Source organism: Athene noctua, chromosome 26, assembly GCF_965140245.1.
Source record: "Athene noctua chromosome 26, bAthNoc1.hap1.1, whole genome shotgun sequence".
Taxonomy (NCBI): domain Eukaryota; kingdom Metazoa; phylum Chordata; class Aves; order Strigiformes; family Strigidae; genus Athene; species Athene noctua.
The window spans coordinates 106,746-125,724 of NC_134062.1; the positions used below are offsets into that span (position 1 = coordinate 106,746).

Consider the following 18,979-nt stretch of genomic DNA (forward strand, 5'->3'; position numbering starts at 1 on the left):
CGGTGCACCTCTCACAGACACTTCACCCGAGACCACCAGCCGCTCAGGTCAGAGGAGCCCATCACATCCCACGCCCTTTGCTTACCTGTAGAAAAGAAACTCACCCCGCTGTCCTGGCCGTGAACCACCACGCCCAGAGAGGGTCCCACGGCAACAGGCTCCCCGGAGCAACCGCAGCCAGAGCTCAGGGGCGGCTCTCGATGGAAGATGAGGAGATAGAGCCCCAGCAGACGCATGCAGCGCTGCTCCGGCCGTACGGGAACTCTCCCTGCCCGCACAGTGCCAAACCGGCCCTACAGAAGGGGAATGCCTCTCACAGCTGTGCGTCGCTCTTCTCCACTCATCAAGACTGACGACTCCTCGTGGCTTCTCTCCGAAGCTTGCTGCGGGCATCTGACACATGCCGGGTCCTCAATGAAGAGGTCAGGACATGTTTTGCTCGGCGCAGTTCACAGAGAAAATAAGACTGAACTGGAGTTCCAGGGAGCTTTTATTGAGTTTAATCAACAAAATCAGGATTTTACCATTCATCTTTTTTGCACTTGGAACTCGTGAAGCTCTTCACAAGTCAGTGCTGCAACGCACATACAGCCAGAGAAAACACATTCTCAACAAAATCTGGGCTCCACTGGAGTTTGCCAATTACCAATTGAACAGAAAGCCAATTTTCCCCTCCCTCCCCTGAATGTTTTCAAGGACTAGTCCATGTTGTTTGCTGGTTAACAGTAAGAACACCAACCTCTCGACTAGGGACCAGTGGATTATGATATTCCACCTTAATTGGAAATAATTTCTTTTCTTGAAATAAAAGTTCCAGTTTCTTTCAATAAAGGGAACAATGACTATTTTCTTCTCCTGACACCCCTTCCCAATAATTATTGGTTAAAATACAGCAAGGCTGTATCTTAATAAACCCATCCCTCCCCCCCACCCCTCCTGACCCTTCCCTAACTTGTCTACTCAGAATTTAACAATGCTTCCACGTGGGGACGTTTTAGCAACACAACAGTCAACTGAGCAAAACCTGCAGGATAATCTGCCAAAGCCTCATTTTGAAGAGCGGATGGGCAGTCTTTGGTCCAGAGACCCCGTTTGTTATGAACAGAAACTGTGATTCACAATAGGTTGACCAGAGGTTCAAAGCAGTAAGAAAACTCCCTTGCTGCCCAACCTTTACAGTGGCGGCCGTACCACTGGAGTTCCTGGGAACAAAAATCACTTTGTCCTCAGAGAGCAGCAGCTGCTCGGCCCCAGCGGCGTTACAGAGTCCAGCAGCAGGACAAGAACCACCACAACAGCAGCTCGGGAGACGCGGCACAGCATCTCCGCAACTTCTAGAACAGAAACTGAGGCAGGATAGCCATCTGCTCAGGTTTGTGTCCTATCAGTCATTTGAAAAAACCCACAAAAACAACTGTGTGAAGCATTTTTAAATTCTCAAAGCAGACACCCTCCCCCATCCCACATAAAAATAAAGAACAAAAGATCAGAATGAGATGATTTGATACCAACATGTACACAACATGAATTCATGTTGAGCTTCCCTGTTCTTACCCACAAAAAAAGTCAAAGGCAAAGGAAAGATGCTCCCATCTCATTCTGGAAATTGAAACGTGTATTTGAGACCGACCCACCCCCCTCCCGTTGGGAAAAGCCCTCCAGCGACGGCAGCGCATCCTGACTGCACCCACCCGGAGACCAGCCTACAGCTTCTCTCAAGTAAGCTGGCTGGAGACTTGTGTCACCGCCCTCACAGCCACTTCACCCAGCCGTGAAGCTCCATTTCATCCGATTCACGGGGTGACACCTTTAGACTTCCGAGGGGAAACACACAGAACACATCAGATTCTCATTCACGTCATCTTTGTCAGAGGCACTACTTGACCTATGGCTCATCACTGAAGGCTCCGACTAATGCACAAATGTAAAGGCTGGTATGTGACCAGCAAAAACAGGAGCTCGCAAGGAATCTGAGGAAGCCCAGATTTATACACGCTCCTTACTCTTGAGCAGGGAAAAAAAACAACAAAAAACCCCACCCCAAAATTAAAATAAAATAAAAAAAACAATAAAAAAACAACCCCAAACCAACCCCCAAACCAAAAAACCTAGGATTATCCTAGTCCTTTGGAGCATCTTTCCATTTGCAAGATTGCATTTGTTATCTAGAGATAGCCTACCAGCACCAAGATTAGGCTGCTTCCTTCTTGCCAAGAAGCCTCCTAAAAATGGTGCCCCCGATCGTTTAGGTAAGTGCCAATCCTCAATTAGAGGCCAAGTTTAAAGTAATACTTTCAAAAGTTCTGTGCTTCAAGAGGGACCATCAACGCATGGCACCAGGCTAACCTACCACAAATCCAAGCAGAGCACACACGTCTGACTCGACATTGCTATCCTGTTCTTGTTACATGTGCATGCCCTGGTAAGATACAAAACTTGTATTTACAGTTTTCATGTCTTTGTTGCACTAAAATGATCCCTCTTCTGTCTCTGGAAAATCGTAAGCTGGCTGCAGTACAAGAGCAAGATTTTACTTTTGGTCAAAGTTACCACCCCCCAACTCCCGCCCCCCACCCCCAAAAAGCACCCCAAAATTGTTTACATTTAGTACCTGCCAGTCAGACATAAGCTGTGTGGCTCACAGAGTGTCTGTGACCAAGCTCTTGAGTTTGTACTCTAGTGCAGCATTTGCTACAATTATGGAGTCACTGCTGACAAAAGGAAAAAAAAATCCCAAACACAAACCCCTTTCCATCTCAAAGTTATTGTCAGGAGGCACCTGGCTTCTATTTCTGATCCTCAAGGAAACGGATGGGTAAGTCCGCCTTGGAGTTCTAGACAATTGGACTCGGATTTCAGAAAAGAATAAGGGTCAACACGGGGAAAAATTAAGACAATTCCTGCCTCAAAGGTAAGCAAGCGTGGTGCGAGTGCAGCATCTGTATACACAAAAAACAACTGAGCAAAAGGGACCACGTTCATCCAGGTGCCTCCTGACAGTGGTGGTGAACAGGCTAAAAGGGAATTTAAAAAGAGTACGGTTTTTGATTTGTCTCACTCCTTTTGCCTGTAGATCAGGCCAAACATCAAGCATGTTGGGAGGGGCACAATTTAAAGCAACACTACTTGACCCGGAAGCGCTTTTCAGCAATATACAATGCAAAACGACAGACAGCAATTCATGCCAAAACAGAGGAGATGGCAGGCAGCTTTCTGCAGCTTCTGACATCAGCAGGGGTCTGCCCTTAGCTGCTCACAAGGCTGCAGAGAGGCCACTCTGGGCAGAAAACACGCAACGCTGCAGGAAGGAAATCAATCCCACAAAGCCACAGAACTGTCACGTTAGGCACGCCAATTGCTTTGCTACGGTTTCTCAGGAACCCAAATCCACGCCTTACGCACGCCCTGCTCAGCAGCGCTGACTCCCACGGGATTCCCCTCACACCATGGTGGAACACAGGTCACAGCCCGCTTCAGAGCTGGGCAAGTTCCTGGAGTTTCTAAAGGGGAAGTCGAAGAGCATCTCCCACCAGGCTGAGCTACAGACTGGAGGCCCCGCAGCCCCACGAGCAATCTCTTCCATACAAGTGGCAGAGGACAGCGTTGCTAGCGCCAGAGCAAACCCACCCCACCACAGGACACTTCTGCAGGCCTGCTCTCCGTGGAGGTCAGAGCGCTTCTCATCCCTTAGTGTTGCAGAAAACTGAGCCCCTCTCATCGTTAGCTGCTCCCATAATCAGTCTAATCCCTTTAACCCCAGAAACCTTCATCACAAAAGAAAAAGTTATATATGAACCCAAACAGAAAAAAAAAAATCATATTTACAAAGTTTGTACAATATACACATCTGATTTTCTATGGGACACACTGCACCAGAGGAAAGAGGGCCATGGCTCTGAAACACGTCTACATATCAAGTGCTGTAACTACTAATGGAGACTCTTATGGAAACCAGTCTTTAGTGTTCTGCTAGAGCATCGGGCTTTTTTTATGGCTCCTGCAAAGAATGACAGGCTACTCTTTCCCTCTGGAGCTAGGATGCTGCACCTAATCAGCCCAGACTTTAAGGTGGTTTCATTTTAAATACAGGTATTTACAGTGTGGGTGAACTGCAGATGCATATCAACTCCTCCAATTCAAACCAAAAAAAAGTTGAAGAAAAAAGTAGTATTACGAATACGTTTCACCTCCCAGCCCTGGGCTTGAGTACTTGGGGAGGAGGAGAGGGGGAAGAGAGGGGAACTTTGACCTGAAACCAAAAACGGCTGTCAATTCCTTGGGCTGTCGGAAAGGTGATATTCTGAATGGTCTCATAGCATAAGGCACTTTGCACGAATAAGTAACAAGCTCTTTAGCTTAAAAACAGATGAGTAACCAGGGAGAAGTTGAAATGCACTCAGTCGATGGTTGAAGAATTTGAAATAGCAGACAAGCTCGTGTTCATCAAGATTCTTCTCTTTTCAGGGTTTCTCTTCTTCCCTTGCTGCCCCTCCCACCCCAAGAAAAAAAATTTTTAAACCAGCAGTTAGTGCAACTAATGTTCAATCAGCACACAGTGCAAACAAGTGAAAAACAAAAAGACATTCCTCCTTTTATCTTCTTTCTTCCTGACTGCCAAATTTAAAACGAAAAAAAGGCCGAGCTCTTTAGTCTTCATAGTTCCGAAATGAAAAGACGAAGAAAAACCCACAAAGAGAAGGGTATCCCCAAAGAAACAATGTGTCACAGATCTGGATCAAAGGGCTTCACCTTCTGGTGTGTGTAATCAAAGCCTAAAAAAACCAAAAACAAAACAACAACCACAACACCCACGGTTAGATCCATCCTATGCAGAACTGGAACGCAAGTCATGAATCACACTGACTATGTAGCAGCTCTGGAAAAGCAAAGGGCATCTGGGACAGCTCAACCTCAGCCACGTCTTCGCAGGAGGAGGTGCTGCTCCTGCCCTACTCTACCTACGGAGCACAACTACCTACTGGTTTCTCTCCTGCTGGAAGCAGCAAATAGTCCTCGGGCAATGTCACGGCATTCACCTTAAAGCCACCCAAAAGCTATTTCCAAGTTCATCACCTGGGGTTTGGTGTTCTATTTAATCAAACATGGAGAAAGCTCAGCCAGCCAAGCAGAGGCTGCAAGTCAGCTTAGCGTGACTGGCCAGGGCTACCCCTGAACAACTTCAAAGGAGGAACACAAGTTCATTTGAACACTATCTAGCAGTCTGCTTCTATGGCTCCTTGTTGCATGACACCCGAGAAGAAATTAATCAGCTTTGCTGGGATTCTCCTATTAATGCATGATCTCTGATAGGAGTACACAAAAGAATGACTCCCACCCCAAACCGTATGGTGCCTGATCTTGCACAATACAGCACCTTAACTATAACCAGATCCAACATCATTCCGTAGCTGTTTTGTTGGACTGAAATCCAGGGCGAGTTTTCTCCTTAACAGGAAGACTTGACTCAGCAGTTTTTCCTCAGAGAATGATCAGAAAGTCTCTTGCAGTGAAACCCGATTTTCCTTTAAAACTACGCAGACGACCTCGAGTGGCAGCAAAGAGGAATTACAGCTTTGCTACCTGCTTTGTTTACTTGCAAGAGTTCTCTGAACCAAAGGATGCAGAAGATGCAGCAGCACCTTCAGCCTGAACCTGTTCCTCCTAACTGGCGCAGTGCTTTGGCTCTTCTGGTGGAAACTCTGCTCTCCACGCTCTCTAGTTCTCTCCTCACCTTTCTGAGGACCACCTGCCTCTCTGCCCCTCACCAATTTCACACTGCAACTAAGCAGTAGGGAAAGAATTCCTTAGGCTGCTAGTAGCCATCCTGGCCTCCCCAGACACAGTTCCCTGCTCCCCATTTCCCCCTATTTTTGGTCTCCTTTGCACATGGCCAGCATTTCACCTAAAACCACATTACTCCCCTCCCAGCTTCAGCACATCCACCATGCACAGAATTCCTTGCACTGACAGTATTTCAAATCCTCATTTTCACATTCAGAGTCCCCTCAGCCCATGCATTTCCCTCTTCCCCTGCGGTAACACTCACACATCAGCTGTTTTCCTCAACACAACTTCTCTACTCAGGAAGGCATTTGCATACGCACATGTTTACTGTTTCTCATCTTCTACAGGTTCACTGTGGTATTCTGCCACATACAGGCTCTTGTCAATGTTGCTTGGTATGGGTTTAATTTCAGTTCCCAACTGCTCCTCAATACTTTTCAGGTTGAACCGATCATCATAGGTGATCAAGTTGATGGCCAGGCCAAGGTGACCAAAGCGACCTTGACAAAAAAAAAAAATAAATCAAAAGAACAACTGAACTAATAGAAGGCTGGTTGAAAAAAATCTGCAGACTGTGGAGTTATTAACATTGCTTTCTGATGATAAAAGCAAATCCGGACCTCGCCACAGGTTTTTGCAGCTTCCACAGTGGTTTTCGGTACAGGGTTGTGTGTCACTACAGGAGTAAGAAACCCAGGAGGATCAGAATGCTCTGACCAAACCTCCTCATTAATTACCGACGAAAAGTCTTCCACTGCTGCATTATGTACATCCAGCCCTTCTCACATAACAGAGTTCTTGACCAGGCCTGAACTACAAAGTTCCTTTGTTTACCGCCTTTCTTAAGTCTATTTTCCTGATGTGCAAGCATTAGAAACATACTGTGGAACACAGAGGACACCACAGAAGCTAAGCTTTCAGTATCGAATTTTCCCAAACTACAAACAGGAGCATCAGTAAGTCTCCTGAGATCAAAGCAAAAGATGCACTTTTTTTCATCTTTGTTCAGCTGCTTCAAGGCCAGTTTCAAGAGAACAGACCTTTATTCAGATATTTGTGAGGATAACCATCTGAGATGATACCTCAAAATAAATTTGTCAGAAAAATCAAAGCTACCCAAAATAATTCTCAGATACACAAATAAAAAACAGAAGGCAATTCAAGTCTAAGAAACATCACAGTCATCAGGAAAATTATACCTAAGAAGTTTTTCCTCTCACCTGATCTGCCAATACGATGGAGATAAGTTTCTGCCAGCTTTGGGAAATCAAAGTTTATCACCACGTTCACAGCTTGGATATCAATACCTCGGGTAAACAGATCTGAAAGACAATGCAGAAGAAAGTTATTTTCAATGGGATCAAATGCTGATAGTATTCAGGGTGGAAAGATTAACCATGATTAATGTTGGCTTGCGCTAGTTTCCAAATATAAGCTTCCCTTGTATCAAAGCCTGTTTACATATAGCTGTTAAAGCAACTTCTTGCTCTTTATCCCTTATAAACACGAGTAATAGGAGAACAATGACCAAAATACCTGATCTGCACATCTATGCTTAAAAAGTAATTAGCACAAAGCTAGTTTTTTCCACATTAGGCTATTTCTGAGCAGATGGTCTTATACAAGCATCTCCTCACACACGACTATGCATCGCCAGTGTCATGATAGACTTGAGATCTGAACTACTACTTCCCCCAGCTCAGCTATTCTTACTCCACTTCTAGTGACTTTTGTTCAGACAATCCAGACACACGTAGCGATCAGCAAATGCTGCCACGGTACTGCCTGAACAGGCTGTACAATGGAGAACTCAATCACAGGCAGGCCAATCAAAACTATAACAGTATTTGGAAAAGCTGAGCTATAAACAATTACAGAATTGGCAAAATTTACTCGGGTGATCCCAGCCACAGTTGTAATGACATTTTGAGAAGCTTACGGCCCAACAACTCAGAGGGCTCACATCCAAGAAAACACAACTAGCGCAGAAAACACCATCACAGTAAAATGATTTGTTAGCAAGTTGCACCTGCGCGGTTTGTCATAAAAATCTATGTGTCTAAAGCAGTGCTGCACCCTGCTACGTGCAGGCTTGACAAAGGCATCTTGCCAAAACGTGTGAGTTTGTTTTATCACAAATCGAGTCATCTGTTATACCCGGGATAATGGCTAACCTGCTTTCTACCACAACCTTTAGAAACAGGAAAATGCTTCGCAACTCTTACCAGTGCAAACAAGATTGCGGCATAAGCCATTTCGGAAATCGTGGAACACACGATTGCGGTGCTCCTGGAAAAACATAAACAAAGCAAAAGAAAACAAAAAAAAAAAAAAAGACCTTTGGCTTTCAGTATTATTCAAGTTACAAACACCGAACTTCAAGCACATGAATTCCTCCCCCTCATCACTGGAGAACAGCCCGGGTCAAAGCCACTAGTACACACTTTTGAGTACTTCTTACCTGTATATTCTCAAGAACTCAGAGGGACCCTCGGTACCACTTTTAGACAACAACACTTAACTGACTGTTTTCAAGCCTCCTACAGTTGCATCAAAGCCATCTCGGAACAGGAGTATCTTAAGTTACAATTCCATTAAATACCCATCAAGGAAGTTAAACTGATATTTTGACTATCACCTTCCCCCAGCCCCCTGCCAAATTCAACACATGTTTTATTCACTCCTTTAAAAACTGAAGTCAGCAGTAACTTCATTTTCCACCATGGAGTATTTTTCACTGCTGATTCAGAATTAGGGGTGGGACAAGTCAACTGTCTGCAAAGACTGTGCTTTCACAAGTCACTTTGGGCCACATAAAAATTAACAGTGGGAAAAAACAAATTGAAGGCTGCCACACAAACATACCTGCGTTTTGCCAGAAAGATCATCTACTGACTGATCAAAAACACAGGAAAAATCAGACTCCATGGAACCCATGCACGCACCTCTCTGTTCTCAATACCGACATCACTTCCATTTCTGCTTAATTCATTGCTGGTTTGCATATGGCCCAGCAAACCTTGACGTTACCCATCAGTTCCATGAACTGCAAGCTAGGTCTCCTCTAGGGTTTTTGTTTGAATTTATTCTAACTTCCATATAAAATTAAAAAAACATTTCACAGTACTTCAGTTTTACACACATCACTTCAACCTTCTGACATCTTCTAGTACGCCTGTTGAAACCAAGGAAATTAGGAGTATGAAGCTCAAGGACATCTAGGCCAACATACAATTAACATAAACCTCTGCACTATCAGAGCTGTGCTGGCATTTCTCATCACCTACACTCAGGACACAGGTGCTCAGTCCCCATGCGCTGGTCGCAGCTTTTGCCAAGAGGTTTGATCAAAGACACCTCCCTGATTTCTCAGATTCTCCTGCTGTCAAGATTTACTGTTTGCAAAGCCATGCAGGGCACCCAATTGTTTTTTTGTTGGTATTTTTTAATGAACTGGGCTTGTTTACATCCATGCCAGTTACCCTGCATGGCGCATGGCCTATTGTGGCTCCCCATGATGGCAAGAGCAAGGCAGCAGCACTAAGAACTGTGCCTTCTGGCTGCAGTCCATGCTTACTCTGGACTAATTAACCTGGCCTGAAGTACTCTTAAATACCAACTGACCAGCCACCAAGTAGTCTGGGAAGACGTTCAGGGTCTTGGGGGAAGGCCAGGATGGGGGATAGACCAAAAAACAAACTGACAGAAGAGCAATACATTTCTGTTTTCAAAGAACATGCAAATTTAAAGCAAGCGAAAGACAATTCAGCTATGCAGTAACGCCTGGGGCAGTATGGAATAAACCGCTGTAGACTTCATACTCACCTGCCTCATTTTAGCATGGATATAGAAGCAGGAATAGCCCAGCTGGGAGATCTTTTTGGCTAGCAATTCAACCCGTTGAGAGGAGTTGCAGAAAATGATCGACTGGTTAATCTGGAGCTGAACATATAAGTAGCGTGCTCAGTAAATGCAGCTTTTTACTAGCAAATGACCTATGTTTAAATCCCTTCCAGAAAGAAAGCAAAGCAGGTATGCTGCTGGTAATTTACACAGTATGTATTTTTGTACAAAAGGGTAAAAAATTAACAAAGTTCTAGAACACAGAGGTGCAGGACAAGCAGCACACACTTCTAGCTTTAGCTAAATAGCATATTTGGACAAGGAGAAAGTGTCACTAAGCTGTCTTTGCCGCCCTCAGTCTTATTCTTGGTCATGAAAGGAAAAAAGCCTCTGAAGCTCCTGACCCAGTCCCACCGCTTACCCTAGAGAACAGCGTATTGAGGCAGTGTACTTTCTGACGTTCAGTTACATAGGCGTAGTACTGGGTAACTCCCTTCAAGGTCAGCTCCTCCATCAGATTAATCTCGTAGGGTTTCTGCAAATGGGAATTCTGAAAAATAAAGAGAACTATGAAATAGGCACATCTACATGCAAAACAACGTAAGTACTTCCCCCCATCTGGCCCTTTAACTCCCTCCATGAAAAGGATGTGCTACCTAGCCACTCGCTCTTCACACCACACACAAAACAGACAGGGTGGGTAAAATTTCACAAGGGGTTACTTATAAATCCGGTGCGACCGTGCAGGCCAACAAGAGCAGACTCTGGAAACAGATCAGCATAGATGAATGGCACATCACTATGTACAAAGTGGAAAACGGTACCTTAGAGGCAAGAACTGTGCGTACTTGGCTTTCCCATTAATGCCAGTGCGGGTCAAAAATTATTTTCAAACTTCTGTCCTAGATTTAGGCTGCATTAAAAAAACGAGTAATAACAGCAACACACCACTCCTTCACACACTTGACATGCAGCGTCGCTACCACCACACGTATACAAATCCATCTGCACTCACCATGAACTTTTGTACGCTCAAAGGGAAAGTGGCTGAGTAGAGCAAAATCTGTCTATTTTTAGGTAGCGTGAGAATAATGTCTTCCATTATTTGAACAAAATCTTGAGACAGCAACTTATCTGCCTGTAACAACAGAAGTAATAAAGAGTAAGTTAAATGAATGTGGCAAGATTTCAGTCTTCCCATAGTACGACATTGAGAAAAAAAAAAAACCAACACCCCAAACAAGAGATCAGGATCACTATTCTCCCCACCCTTACGATGGGACTGACCCCTCTGGAGCAAACATCATGCTCCAAATGATGTGTGATTTAGCTGCTGGAGACAGGATTCATCACTAAAAGGAAGTTTACACTCTCCTGGTTTTCAGCACTTTGATTTACCAGGATCACATTCAGGAAAAATGAATGGAATATAAATTGAAACCACTTACCAGGGTTCCTATCAAGAGTCATCCAAGAGCTTTCACACAACTATTTTTTCAGCTCAGAAGCACATACAGTAGTGGATGTTCATAAATCAGTTCTATACACAATCATGTGGTGAGCACAGCTCGCTCATTATAAACTGAAACCCAGTAAAATGCATTCCTTCATTTCAGAAGACACTGTTAATCTATTCCTCAGGAATAGCAAAGATGACAGGAAAGACAAATTTTCCTGGGTTGTTTTCTTAAAAGATTTGCTTGCCGAAAAATTCTACTGCCAAAATACCTTCTCAAAAATACTGAGAAATGGATGAGCTATAACCTTATATAGTGTCGCTAAGCACAGTTTGATTTGTTGCTGTGCCTAACAAGGAGACTCGCTGAGACACATCGCAGCTTTAGCTTGGCATTAAAGTCCCAGAATGTTTAACATGAGCAACTTGCCTCATCCAATACTATCATCTGGACATGCTCAACTTTTGCTACTCCTTTCTTGATGAGATCGAGAATTCTCCCAGGGGTAGCTATCACCACATGCACTGTAAGGTTAAAAGAACAAAAAAGTTGGTTAAGGCAACTAGAAGAACGTTTCTGGCATTCAGGGTCATGTTTCACACAAACAGTTTGAGAGAATAACAGCATACAAACAGTGAACGAGACATATCGTAGCCTGTTCTGTAACAGGCAAACAGTAACACTGAGCAGAACTTCCACTGCCACACTGTAAAAGCCACCAACAAACAGCAACTGTAGTGTAGCAGAAGTGCTCCGACCTGTATCATCAAGCCTCATTATGTCGTCTCGCAAATTGGTTCCTCCAGTCGTTGCCATCACTTTGGCACCTCCCATGTGTTTGCTCACTTGGATACAGATTTGACTGACCTGCAGGGCTAGTTCACGGGTGGGAACAATCACCATTGCTGGAAGAGAAAAGGGTCAGCCTCAGTTACCAGGAACACACCGTAGAGGAGACAGGCCCTTTAGGAAAGCTACATTTCTACGGTTTGGGAGTTCCACTCTGGATACCCTGAAGAAGACCTAGAAACTACTTATAGTCAAGGCAAATTCCGTGCAAGTGTTCTCCGTCCCTTGCCATTCCCTCCGCACGAGTCCCCCAGACAGCACGCTTGCTTGTTACTCCAAATCCACTTTACAGGGCAAGACGGTAAAGGCCAGAAGACGTCTTCCATTTCAAGCTTTTGAAAGCAACCGCAGGATTTTACAATCTTGCCTCCCCTCCACCAATCCCCATTAACTTTCTTTGACAGTACAAGCAGATAACCCACGCTGCTCAATTTCACTCCTCAGTTTTAGATTCGAGTCTGCTACGTAGCGACCAATACCATTACCCAGCTGCAGCTAAGTGAGATGCATCTCAACTGACCTTGTATATTGTCCTTCTTTAAGTCTAGTCGTTCAAGTAAAGGAATGAGGTAGGCTCCACTCTTGCCTGTTCCATTTTTCGCTCTAGCCAAGATATCCCTACCAGATAAAGCAATGGGGATGCTCTCCTCCTGAAAGGCAATGACAGACAGCACATGAGCAACCATAGGCCATGCTCACTATAGAGGCTGGCCAAGTTTAACTCTCCTCGCTAACAGTATCCTGTGAAATACGATTGTTTCGTGAACAGAATATCCTGCAGACTCACAGCAGGAAGGAGTGAAACCTCCTATCAGTAAAGAGTTCCCCAACAAAGCAACAGCTCCACTCCCCATATCCCACTTAAAAGTCCTTCTCTTGTCTGGTCATAAGAAAACCACGGATCAGGTACTACAGGAATAGTAAACCCATAGCAACATATGAGGAAAAAAAGCACAAAATTAGGGAACAAAAGAGAAGAGACAATGCCAGTCACTAGCAAACTCCTCCTATGGAAAAAGATACCCACCCCTATCTTCACATCAGAACGACCTCAGCCCACATAATTTAAACCTGCATGCTCCTGTGATAACTTCTCATAAAAGTAGCAGGCTTTCCTTTTGAAACTTCAGACATTCAAACACAGGCCCCAAGCATTTTTCACTTTACTGTCTTTGACAGCAACATCTAAGGAACCCTCAGCCTTCTGGAAAGGTGGCATGTTTCAAATCTATTTTAAAGCAGACAAACTACCTAAAAGCCATTGCTTTCTCCTGCCTTAAGGAGATAAAGTGGCAGAGCTGTGTCAAGGATAATCCTCCAAAGAGCAATTAGAAGAGCGTTCAGCCCCCATGCTCCCCTGAAGTTTACACATTAACAGTTCTTAACAGAACGAGCCTTGAAAGTAAGAGCAAAATGGGGGGAGAGAAAAGTAAACTTGCTAACATATTCATCTCTCTCCCATAATTGCCATTACACTCCTTCCAGATGCTTTGTGTGATAAAGCCAAAGTGATCTTTGTAACAACTGAAGGTACACAGCTTAGTTTTCTAGAAAACTGAGTTAACCTAACAAGAGCGGCCCTGTTCTCACTGGGACTACTTATGCAAAAGGTATTACCACACAGAGGATTAACACACCAACGCCTCCAGAGTGAAAAAGAAAATCCAAGTTAACTTCTCTAAAGCATCAGTCAGTTCCATCTCCAAGTCACCCACTGCAGGGCTTGGTGATTTAGTTGGGTGTTAGAAATTCTTACCTTCCCCAAAGGGCCACCACCAAGTTCTACTGTTCACAACCCCATTTTCCCAAATCACAACAGGAGTATCCAATATTTAAGCATGAATAAGAACTTCAATAAATTTATGAAAACGTAACGCTTCTTTTAAGTAGTCAGTTTGTTAACAACCTGAATAGGAGATGGTTTTTCCCAGCCCATTTCAAAAATTCCCATCAGCAACTCCCGTTTCAAACAGTAATCTTCAAACTCGTTTCCTTTTGTGGAGGTCACATCCTGAATAATCAAAAAAAGCACATCCATAAGGTTAGGTCACACAACCCAAAGCAGTACATTGTTCTGACTCGAGGAGAGATGGCCCACGCAGGAAGGCCACCAAGCGCCTTCCCCTACTACAGAGGGGTTCCCGCTAACCTGCGTGTCACCATCCAGTGGGGAAGGAAACATGAGCTTTCTCATAACCAAATACAGTACCACGAGTATACCCTGACATCTCCCCATCTGCCTGGCAAGAGACACTAACAATCAGTCCCATGCTGGAACACTAACCAAGTAAGAAATCCACAGTAAACTCCAGTTTGGAGCTTTCTAAGAGAAGCATCTCTCCCAGGCAGCCACTGAATAAATTAATTCACTTCAAACAGCAGGAGCTGAACTGCTTTTCAATCTGTGCTTGACAAATATTTTCCCACTGCAGCTTCTCCCACATCTTTTAGTTAATATCTATTTCTACAGTTCAACCATCCTTACCGAAGTTTTGATTCTCAAATCCTTTGGAGGGAGTTTTAAAGTCTTCTTCCAGTCATCACCAGGTCTATAGCAAAATAAAGTAAAAATAAATTTTAAAAAAATCTGGTTTAATAATTAGATACACTGATGAACATGTAATATTTTCACCTCCTGAAGGCTAAAAGCGCCTACACATATGAGCTCAAGTCTTCTCTGAGCTAAGCAGGATGCAACAGGCAGAAAACTGTAAACAGAAAATCAGCAGTCTGCCAAGCGCACAGAGAATTTGTGAAATCTTTATCCAGTCGTGATTCACATCCCATTTTTAGGGCACTGAATCAATCCAGTAGAACACAGATTTAAAACTGAACACCAATTTAGTCATATGACAGAAACTGGCTATAATAAATCCACACGAGAATATTTCATCACTTAAAAAAAAAATTCTCTTGCCCAGGGGACATCCATTCTTAAATCATGAGTAATGTGAGAAGATATAAAACGCTTGGGGGGAGAAAATTAAGTAAGCAAACCCTCCACTTGTTGATCAAGTGTTGTGTGTCTTTTGCTCTAAATGAGATTGAGACACCCACCCTCTCTTGAAAGTCACTATATAGAGGAGCTTAAGTCCTTCTCTTCCACAATTCCTGGAAGCCATGAATGAATTTAAGTGAGTTTAACTTTCCAGTTTTGTTAGACTAACCCATTAAAAAAAAAAAAAAAAAAGGGGGGGGGGGTGTCGGGGGACAAACAAGTTAGGCAAACTTTAAAAACCTGAGAATCCCATTACGCACTCTTCTGCTGACAGTCAACATTTCCTTTGAAAATAATTGAGAACTAAGGTAAAAGCAAACGTTGTTCGGGGGGACGAGGCCCATGGGGAGAAAAAGAAAAAGAACACATTACCGTACCATCCAAACCTTTTACATCTTTCAGAATCTTCAACCAAGACACTCACATTTTATTAGCACACTTCCAAAACCAGTTTGATCACAGGAGGGTATCACAGCAGTACCATATTATCTCAGCTCAGGCTTAGATGAATTAAAGCCAGAGCATTACACCAAGGTGAGCAAGCACTATTCTTTAAGATCAGTGACAAAAAGATAACCGATTTCAAAGAACTTCTCACCATGAGAAAGAACTGCAATAAACAACTGAAAAGTATATACAACTGGACTGAGACTAGGCAGCGTTTCCTCCTGTGTCTTAAATTTCAGTTCAGTTCCTTCCCACTCCCCAACTTCCCTCTCCTACTGCTCTCAATAAGCAACAAAAACAGGATGCCGCTGCTCAGTGGGCTACCTGACAAGCGGCCACACATTCTGAAAAGCAAAGTGTCAAATTCCATTTTCACAGCAAACACACTGCAAACATCACCGTCAGAAAGAAGCTCACACACAGAAATACAGCTTTCTTTTCCTAACATGCATCACAGCATACTTCTAAACAGCCACTATCATAAAAAACAGAAGAAAACTTTTTAAAATGGGAACCCACAAACACTTTCCCATACATGACTTATAAACATTACATCTTATAAACTTACTACTTATAAACATTCTGTCTGCAGCAGCCAACAGAAACACTTACTTAATAGCGGTGGTCATACTCTGTGCTTGCTGTTGAGTGCCGTTATTGATTGTGTTGGCATTTTTCAGCTGGTTCATCTGTTGCTGAGTTTGTGTGCCTCCACCTCCTGGGCCCCCACTGGGTTTTACAGGGCCTCTCAACTGCCCATTCTGACTGGATAGACCCATTATAACAGGGTTCTCTGTTCTGGCCGTGCTCATGGTTTTGTTTTTAAAGATGTCTTTTTAGACTTCAAAACTTTGAAAGTCAGTACAGAAACTGTAATAACAGTTTATTAGACTCTCCAAAACGAAGAGATAAATAAGTCTTGCTCAATATATGAGTCCTTTATTGCAATGCAGGCAAGCACCTGTAAGTCACTCAAAAGTAAAGTAGTAACTTGCTCTGATGCACTGTGGATCAACTTTTTTTTTTAAAAAAAGCCCTCTAACAAAGTTGAGTTATATCAGAATTCACTTGCTTCAATCTGAAAGAGAAGCAGACAATAACAATTAGTATGCGCACTTTCGTCTACGTAAATCACATCGGTTTATATTTGCATTTAAAGAACCACATCGTCCCAGGCAGGGTTTGCTTTTCTGTTTCTCAGTGATACTTATCCAGATATGCATCAAACTTTTCTCCGATTTCTATAAAGTTGCACGCACCACCTTCAGTCACCAAAGATAGTTTTCTAAACAGCCGTACTTTTAGCAGCTTTTCAGCGAGTAACCATTTGGAAAAATACTGCCTGCCCCACCTTGTAAAGTAAGCATGAATTGTATCAATTGCTTTGCCAGTTCTTGAAATTCCCCAGCTTCTGGGACACAGCAAAGCAGCCCTAAAACCCTAAGCAACAATGTTATGCACAAGTATGTGAGAGGAAGCAAGGTCACAGCATCAAGTGGACATTCCAGTTAGAACTGACAAAACCCTGAAGTTACTCTGATCACCCTTTTCACTTGGAAAGGGAAACAGAAATTACGTTATCTTTTTTAATTAAACCAAGCCACCACACCACCCCCCAACAAAACAGCTTCTCCTCCTCTAATCCAAATAGTTCAAGCAGCTTGCTCAAACTTTTAAACTGGGTACTGATATAGCACCATTTAGAATAGTGAAACTATCAGTATCATCCAGATGAACTGACAGTAGCTTCCTGTTTTGTTAAATCCAAGTGACTGAGCCTAAACTGAAGGAGTAATAAGACATTTACACTAGATATCTAGCTTCCTGCTTCTGTGTTCCAGATGACGTTACCTTCTAGCTGTCAGTAACAACTATGGCACTCAAAAGATAACATTTAGTACGCATGACCTAATATCGATTCCGTTTTTAACAGAAAGGTTGGCAAAACCATAGAGAAACTCTTCTCCTTATATAAAGTAAGCATGGACCAGAGCTGAAAAACTCTTCATAATCCTATTTGAAAGCCAAGACATTCCTAGTCTGAAACCTTTCGGAAGCAACAGAAAGCAGGCTTGCCTGTACCACTTCTCATCACAACGCATCTGTATCTTGGGAAAAACACACAGGAAAAAACAGCTGACTACTGCTTCCTAACTTCGGCGTCGCAAAAAAAAAAAAAAAAAAACAAAAAACCGCGCGTTTCCCCAGTGACTAAAAGGCACATTTAAGAGCATTTCAAGAAGATGGAAAGGGAATTCAGCCTCTTCCCAGGCTTCCAAGCTGTTTCCAAGCACGTCAATTCTAGCTTCACAGCAAAAATTTACAGTTTGCAGAACGAGGATTTTTCTGCTAGTTATCGTCCTACTGCAAGCACTGTTTCACAGCATCTTTGAAGAGAGACTTCTCCTGCTCATTAACTAAAAATCGGACGAGTCACAAAAGTAACCACTGCTGCCTGAAAGACCCGGATACTAAGGCCGAGAAGTTGTCCGCTATTGTAGGAGATGGAAGCTCTCAGTCCCTTAATCCCCCTCGCTCGTAACCACCCTTTAAAAGGACAAAGATTAGGGAAAACGCACCGCCTCAGCAAACCGAACGAAACTCCCCGTTCCGAGACGAGAAGCGCCACCATTTCGCAAGCCGGTGGTCCGACGGAAATAAGGCCCCCGCCACCACAACTCTCCTCTCCGGGCGCAGACCACGTAGGCAGGCGGGCAGGCGTTCCGGGCAGCCGCCGCTCGGCCGTTCCCGTCCTCCACCGGCAGCCGAATCCACCAACCTCCCCCCGCGCCTCAGCAGAGCCGGGCCGGGCCGGGCCGCGCCGGCCCCGGCACAAAGCGGCGGCGCAGCTCGCCCAGCCGCAGGCGCCCCCGCCGGGCCCATTGTTTCCGGCGAGCCCGGGCCGCACTGCGGCGTCGCCCCCGCCGCGGTAGAGAGCGGCGCGGCCCCCGGGTCCTGCGGCGGGGCCGGCACCGCCCGCGAAAGGCAGCTGCGCCACACCGGCACCTCCCGCCCGCGAACAATGGAGCGGCCCCCACCCGCCGCCCCGCCACTCCGGCCGGCAGCGAGGGCCGCCGCGGCCCCGCCCCGCGCGCCGGACCCGCGGCCCAGCCGCTCCCGGCGCGGCCCAGCCTTGCCTGGCCTCCCCCGCCCTGCTCGCGGCCCCTCGGCACCACCAGGCCCCGCCGCTCCCGCGGCCCGCCGCAGGCCGCGAGGTTCAGCCGGGCGGCAGCAGCCCCCCGCCCCCTCCAGCCCCGCTCCCGCGGACCCGCGCCCGCCCCGGCGCCTCGGCCCGTCCTCACCGCCACCAGCCGCGCTCCCCCCTCGCCCAGGTATAAAATCCTCTCGCTCCCCCTTGGTGCCTTGTTATGGCGACTCGACGCTCCAAGATGGCGGCTTCCTCCTTCCTCCCGTGCGCCCTCCCCCTCCCGGCAGGACAGGCCGGCCCCGCCCCGCACGCACGCACGCACGTACGTACGTACGCACGCAAGCACGCACGCCCGGCGCGCGCCACGCCCGGCCGAGCGCTCCCTTGGCCACGTGATCCCGACCTGCGCCCCCGTGGCCGCTGCTTCCGCCTCGTGCGCGGTGCGCGGGGCCT

General features: G+C 45.3%; 1 protein-coding gene across 4 annotated transcripts; it reads right to left on the reverse strand.

Moving 5' to 3' along the window:
* Nucleotides 1-472: 472 nt before the first annotated feature.
* On the reverse strand, nucleotides 473-18,793 carry DDX6 (DEAD-box helicase 6). 4 transcript variants are annotated; one of them, XM_074927230.1, is made up of 14 exons: nucleotides 18,684-18,793; nucleotides 15,991-16,456; nucleotides 14,419-14,482; nucleotides 13,840-13,944; nucleotides 12,454-12,583; nucleotides 11,843-11,989; nucleotides 11,510-11,608; nucleotides 10,643-10,761; nucleotides 10,049-10,177; nucleotides 9,610-9,726; nucleotides 8,010-8,073; nucleotides 7,005-7,106; nucleotides 6,105-6,284; nucleotides 473-4,772 (listed from the first exon to the last, which is right to left on the reverse strand). In XM_074927230.1, exons 2-13 carry the CDS (start codon nucleotides 16,188-16,190, stop codon nucleotides 6,109-6,111), a joined length of 1,452 nt encoding a protein of 483 aa, XP_074783331.1. In that variant the 5' UTR covers nucleotides 16,191-16,456; nucleotides 18,684-18,793; the 3' UTR covers nucleotides 473-4,772; nucleotides 6,105-6,108. The 4 variants fall into 4 exon arrangements, with proteins under 4 accessions (XP_074783331.1, XP_074783333.1, XP_074783330.1 ...); XM_074927232.1 differs by having other exon boundaries at nucleotides 10,643-10,765; nucleotides 11,514-11,608; nucleotides 18,681-18,793; XM_074927229.1 differs by having other exon boundaries at nucleotides 18,681-18,793.
* Nucleotides 18,794-18,979: the final 186 nt, after the last annotated feature.

What these genes read in the sequence shown, in the direction of transcription:
- DDX6 (XM_074927230.1), bottom strand. Translation starts at nt 16,190, where the DNA reads ATGAGCACGGCCAGAACAGAGAACCCTGTTATAATGGGTCTATCCAGT. An exon ending in TCAATACGCTGTTCTCTAGG is followed by an intron (nt 9,727 to 10,048) that starts GTAAGCGGTGGG and finishes TTATATGTTCAG; the next exon opens with CTCCAGATTAACCAGTCGAT. An exon ending in CCGCAATCTTGTTTGCACTG is followed by an intron (nt 7,107 to 8,009) that starts GTAAGAGTTGCG and finishes ATTGTCTTTCAG; the next exon opens with ATCTGTTTACCCGAGGTATT.